The following is a 6,113-nucleotide window of genomic DNA, read 5'->3' as shown; positions in this document are numbered from 1 at the left end:
TTCAACATGACAAAAGGACTTCTCTAGAATAAGACTCCTAAAAGGAGAAGGAAATCCTAAGTCCAAAAGAACTTCTAGCAAGTGAAGGATTCAGTTTGAACCTTATATATAGACATGTATAAACACATCCTATGATACGTTAATTATTATCTCACAACTAGTCTATACTCTTCAACCCATCCTAATCACTTGACTGAATTAGCCATCAGAGCGGGTTCACCGGACTCCGGCCCCTCTTTGTCCTTGGTTATGTTTTAGAGGTCGATGTGATGTGGAGTCTTCAACCTAGCCGCACGGGGGTTTCTCTTAGAGGGGAAACGTTGCATGGAAGCTTCTTGACTGATCCGAAGAACCAAATTGAGACACATGGTGGTTGATCGGAAGGTTCATGAGAGGACACGTGTCTGATTCGTTTTGTACGATGGATGGATGGATGTCATTTATTAACAATTTTTTCCTTGATTTATATATATGAATTGAGTATATAGAGAAAACGAGCAGTCCTGAATTGTATATTGTATACACATGAGCTTGTAGGAAAGAAAGTCTGAATTAGCAAAACTTATTAACTTCATTGCTTAAAAGTAGAGACATTAAATGAAGATGAAGATGAAGATGAGAAAATAGAGAAAACAGAGAAAACAGTAGTAAAAGTAAATGGAAGAAGAGAAAAGAATCAAGTGTTGACTAGTCCACAATGGTTCCTAATTTGACCAGCAGAGCCAGTTATAACATTGATTTGGCCTAATTTCTCCATGGAAATGGCAAATTGAGCATAGAAGTTGTCAAGTGAAGAAGTGAGCAAGTGGTTAATTGTGGATAATGTAGCAGAATTAGTGGTCAAGGCAGAATCTGATTGGAAAAGGCCTCTTCTTTTGAGTAAATTAGAATAGTAGGTAAGATCAAAAGTCTTCCTGCTGCCAGGATCCATCTCAACAATTGTGGTATTATCATTAGGAGTTGTGCATTTCCTTGACTTGAGATTGGCAGCGTATTCAGTGTCTAGTGCAGGATCTTGGTCTCCTAGTCCAGTGAAATTGTATAGCCGGTTTGAAAATGATGGACAATGTGCTATCCCAATAGTATGTGCACCTGAAAATCAGAAAGCAAAGCAATTTGATTTTGATGTAGTATATCTTTGGAATTGAAAAATGAATTTAAATTTACCAGAGAGCAAGACGAGGTCTTTAAGATTGAGTCCGACATTAGCAAAAAGTGTTTGAAGATTGGTGAAATTGCTTGTTGGAGGAGGGATGTTGTTCAAAGCCTCTTGGGCTATGGAAACAGTTCCATCTCTTCTTCCAGTAGGGACTTTCCATGAGGGGCCTCCCTGGAGTTGCAGTTGGAGTTAGACCGTTTTAATCGGATGAATGAATGAATGAATGAATGCATCTTACTTACCGTGGCTACAATAGCATCCCTCGCAACGAGAGCAATAATATCAGCACAAGACACAACACCAGGGCATGCTTCCTCCACTTGGCTTTTAACTCTGTCAATGAAATCAAATCCTCTTAGTGTTAAATTTGGAGTTGCTGTTCGTTCAGTTTGATTCCCTGATGTTGATGTGTTCAGCAGCACAGATGCATCACAACCCCTCACAAAACAATCATGGAAGTGCATTCTTAAAAAGGAAGCAGATAGAGATGGAGCATTGTGGATATGTTGGTTAACAACATCAAGCACTATTTGTTCAGCTTTTGGGCAGCTTTTAGCATAAAAACCCACTTGGAGCTCACCTTCACAATATGCTAAAATACCAAACATCACAATTCCAAAATAACCTCTCATTTTTCTTTTTAATTAAGAATGAGAAAATCAAAGGGAGACAAGAATCTTTATAGACCTTGTTTGCCGCACCAAAAGAAAACGACCCTACAAATTTAAAATTGCCTTGCTAACTATATTTCCTTTTTATAAAACTTACCTAATTAACTAACCCATTATATTAATTTATCATCCACTTTAAACTTTATCTTACTTACTTTCTTTGTCGCCTGCTACAACCCGATTATTCTTCCTAACACTTATTGGATTTTAATTATAAACTTTGATTTTTAGTTCAATGGATTCTTTCATATGATATCGGAGCCACTTAAACTAAATTATTAAGGGTTCGAATCTTGAAAATTACATTTATTGATAAAATTTCAGCGTATGATAGAATAAACCTACACTATCGGCTTAAACTTTTTATTCCATTGGTTCCTGAAAGGATGCAATTGGTCGTATTTACTGTATTTACTAATGTGCCTTTAAATAGGAGTTTACAAGATAAACAGTTACTGGAAAAGTATTTGAATTACAAATAGCCTAGACTAAATCAAGATAAGTAACAATAAGATAATGTAATCAATTAGTTAACCAAATATATTATTCCGTTATCACTCTCCCTCAAATTAATGGAGGGTCCACCATTAATTTGTTGCGTAACAGAATAAATCGTGTTTTGGAAAGAGGCTTTATCAGTATGTCTGCTATTTGATCAAATGTAGAGATGTAGCAAACATGTAAGTCCTTTTTAGCAATTTTGTCTTGGACAAAATGAAAGTCTAACTCCAACTGCTCTGAACGATCATGGAAGATGGGATTAGCCGTTAAGTAAGTGGCCCCTAAATTGTCGCACCAAAGTGTCAGGCTACATGGCAGGGGGTAACCAATTTCCAAAAGGAGCATTTGAACCCAAGTTACCTCTGACGCAAGTGCAACAAGTGACTGATACTCCGCTGATGTTGATGAACGGGAGACAGTCTATTGTTTTCTGCACCTCTATGAAACAAGATTCGGTCCCACAAAAATAGCTTATCTTGAGGTTGACTTACAGTCATCAATATCACCGCTGCAATCCGCTTCAGCAAAGCCATTGATTTCAAAGGAACGTCCTTTGCATAACTTGAGACCATGTGTGGGTGTAGACCGAAGATACCGAAAGATGCGTTTTACTGTTGTCCAGTGATCAATGGAAGGGTGATGCATAAACTGACTCACCTTATTAACTGCAAAGGCCACATCTGGGCGAGTAATGGTAACATACTAGAGCCCTCCAACTACGCTTCGATATAGACCTAAATTGTCAAAGGGTTCACCGATTGTGAGACTGAGTTTGGACGTGGGACATGATGGAGTGGAAATAGATTTGGAATCACTCATAATCGCCTTGACAAAAAGTCTTGAATGTACTTGTGTTGATTGAGAAGAAGAGAGCTTGAGGACAAGTGTGCTTCCAATCCAAGAAAATACGACAAACGACCAAGATTCTTAATAACAAATTTATCTTGTAATTTCGTGATTAAGCGAGAAACTGTAGTTGTGTCATTGTTGGTCATAAGTATATTATCAACATAGATTAAACAGAATATTTGCACAGTTGCAGTGGTAGATAATATAAGGATGAGCCTGCCTTAGAACATGTAAACCCAAGTTTAACCAGTGATAGTGTGAGACATTTATGCCACATTCGAGGCGCCTGTTTTAGGCCGTATAGGCTTTTCCGAAGTTGACACACACGAGAAGGGTACTGAGGGTTGACAAACCTTAGGGGTTGCTCTATAAATACAAGTTCATCAAGAGTACCATGTAGAAATGCATTAGAGACGTCCAACTGAGTTATGAACCAACCATTGGGGATAACAATAGATAACAGTAAACGAATTATGGTTGGTTGAATTACAGGACTGTATGTCTGCTCAAAGTCAAGTCTATGACACTGGTGAAATCCTTTGGCAGCTAGGCATTCCTTGTAACGACTGACGAAGCCATCGATGTTGGGGTTTAGTGTTCTATAGACAATTGTTGTAGGTTTAAACTATTCGTAAATAAACGGTTCATTATCATTTGTTTTATAAGGTATAGTAAGTTTAACTATATAAATGCATTAATCTTTTATCACAACTAATTAAGTTAAATAAAAGAAATCCCAAGTTTATTTAAGTGATCTTAAAGTGTTCATACAAGCATGAAATGAGACTAAACTTTATAATAAACCGATAAACTTAAAACAACCCCAAGTCAAGTAATATGTTTATGGGATTAACACATTGATGTTGAGACTTGCATTAATCTTCGGCAATATTGAGTTTATGAGTGATCACATCTGGACTAACCCCTGTGAGGATCTCGTCCTTCCATGCGAACATGTCCTTTGACTCGAGGAGAACCTTTGTAACACCATCCTTAATTTCAGCTCTCAACCCTTTGGCAATCCGCACTTGTTTTCCATCCGCATTGAGGAACATTTCTGTATCTCCAAGGGTCGTTGTAACAAGCTCATCATCTTCATCATCCTTAGACTGTGGGCAAATCGATAAGGATGCCGAGTATGTCTCTTGAGCAACTTTCTGATTCCCCTTGATCATCACTCATCCCTTGGTCGTAGGGATGTACATCGTCAAATGGCGTATCGATATTAGAGCCGCCACCTCTGAGATAAAAGGGCGCCCCAAGATGATATTGTATGCCAATTGTCCATCCATGATGGAGAATTCCAGATCTCCCATCCATGCCCGATCCTCATCCGCCAACTCACACTCCAGCGTCACTTGCCCCTTTGTTTGGATTGTGTGACCTGTTACTCCTAGGATGGCTACGATGGTGGTCTCTATCTGGATAGGATCAACTTTGATCCTAGCAAACGCTCCTCTAGTGATGACGTTGCATGAACTGCTAGTGTCTATCATCATTCGCTTCATTTCCCATCCTTCCACCATCATAGTGATGATGAGGGCATCTGCATGCGGAGGGATCGCTGGACCAGTATCTGCAAATGGGCGATTGAGTGATGCTCTATCTAGAGCGGTAGTTCTCGCCTTCTCTACTGTAGGCTGATACCCTGGTCCGCCAGCGATGACGTTAATGACCCCCTTAGCCTTCTTCTTTGGATCCTCTATTGGTTTATCACCATCTCCTTTCTTGTCATTCTGGACGAACCTGTCTAGTTTTCCTCTCTCAATAAGTCTTTCAATCTCTCTAGCCAGCTCCCAGCATGCATCTGTTTCATGGCCATTCCTCCTGTGATATTTGCAATAATTTTAGGGTTTCTCCCCGTATTGTTGTACTCCCCCCCCCCTTTTAGTTCGGGGTATGAAATGCTCCGCTTGTGTTGGCTATTTTCTATCCACATCAGCACTTCGCTTTTTTAGGCGTTTAATGGTGTAAACGATGGCGTATATGCTGATTTATTCATGGAGCCTCTCCGCCTACTTCTGGAGGATGAATCCGGAAGCCTTTCTTTTTCCTTATCCCGTCTCCGGGATTCGCCTTTCCCTCTCTTGGGAGGAGAAGCAGATTCTCTGCGGATATCATCGACTTCCATGAAATCCTTACATCTTTCCATCAACTCTGCTATGGTTTTTGGTTTATTTTTGATTAAATCTACCTGCAAGCTCTTACATGTCGTATTTTTTTTTATCACTGCTTCAACGGCTGTGGAGACATCCATATCTACTACGCGAATGCATAACTTGTTGAAGTTATTGACATAATCTCTTAGAGACTCATTCTCCTTTTGCTTTAGCTTGAAGAGTTTTCACGATTTAACCACGGGCGGGATGCTTCCTGGGAACTTCGCACAAAATTCTCTACTCAATTGATCCCAACTATCTATCGATCCTGGAGGGAGAGATTGAAACCAATCATATGTCGGGCCTTTTAGCGTGGTAATGAACATTCGGCACAATACTGCTTCACTGGCGCGGTTAAGTCCAAGCAACATGCGATATTTCCTTGCATGTGCCTCAGGATTATCTTCCCTAGAGTAGCCTGGTATATTTGGGATCTTAAAGTGCCTATTAGTTTCCTCATCTTCGATCCGCCTTGTGAAGGGCGATTCTCGGTTGGCGAAAGGATTGTGCCTTGCATTCTCCTCATTCTGCCTACGTATTTCCTCTCTGATCTGATCAACCATAGAGCCTTGATTCCTTCTTGGGCGTCTCCTACTGTGAGATATACTCCGTTGTGAGGAGGAGGAGCTGGATTCTGATGAGGGATCTGATGGTGACCTTCTTCCACCTCTGCCACGCCCTCTTGGTGGGGACCGACCACCTCCTCCTTGATCTGGTGGTGGTAGTGGTATGACCTGGCGAGGTGACCCAGCTAGACGTCCGTGCTCCCTTCGC

At 40.4% G+C, this 6,113-nt stretch overlaps 1 protein-coding gene across 1 annotated transcript; it reads right to left on the bottom strand.

Annotated features, from left to right (window-relative positions):
- Window positions 1-552: 552 nt before the first annotated feature.
- LOC136228565 (peroxidase 3-like) lies at window positions 553-1,821 on the bottom strand. The gene is made up of 3 exons (XM_066016990.1): window positions 1,402-1,821; window positions 1,168-1,330; window positions 553-1,092 (listed from the first exon to the last, which is right to left on the bottom strand). Exons 1-3 carry the CDS (start codon window positions 1,789-1,791, stop codon window positions 677-679), a joined length of 969 nt encoding a protein of 322 aa, XP_065873062.1. The 5' UTR covers window positions 1,792-1,821; the 3' UTR covers window positions 553-676.
- Between the last annotated feature and the right edge of the window lie 4,292 nt (window positions 1,822-6,113).

This window comes from Euphorbia lathyris, chromosome 5 (genome assembly GCF_963576675.1).
Source record: "Euphorbia lathyris chromosome 5, ddEupLath1.1, whole genome shotgun sequence".
Classification (NCBI taxonomy): Eukaryota; Viridiplantae; Streptophyta; class Magnoliopsida; order Malpighiales; family Euphorbiaceae; genus Euphorbia; species Euphorbia lathyris.
The sequence above is the reverse complement of the archived record's forward strand: the minus strand, read 5'-3'. Positions and strand labels throughout refer to the sequence as shown.

Bases quoted from the DNA above. Each gene is read 5' to 3' on its own strand.
- LOC136228565 (XM_066016990.1), bottom strand. From the start codon at position 1,791: ATGAGAGGTTATTTTGGAATTGTGATGTTTGGTATTTTAGCATATTGT. The intron at 1,331-1,401 runs GTAAGTAAGATG...CTGCAACTCCAG, and splicing joins GGGATGCTATTGTAGCCACG to GGAGGCCCCTCATGGAAAGT. The intron at 1,093-1,167 runs GTAAATTTAAAT...TCTGATTTTCAG, and splicing joins AGACCTCGTCTTGCTCTCTG to GTGCACATACTATTGGGATA.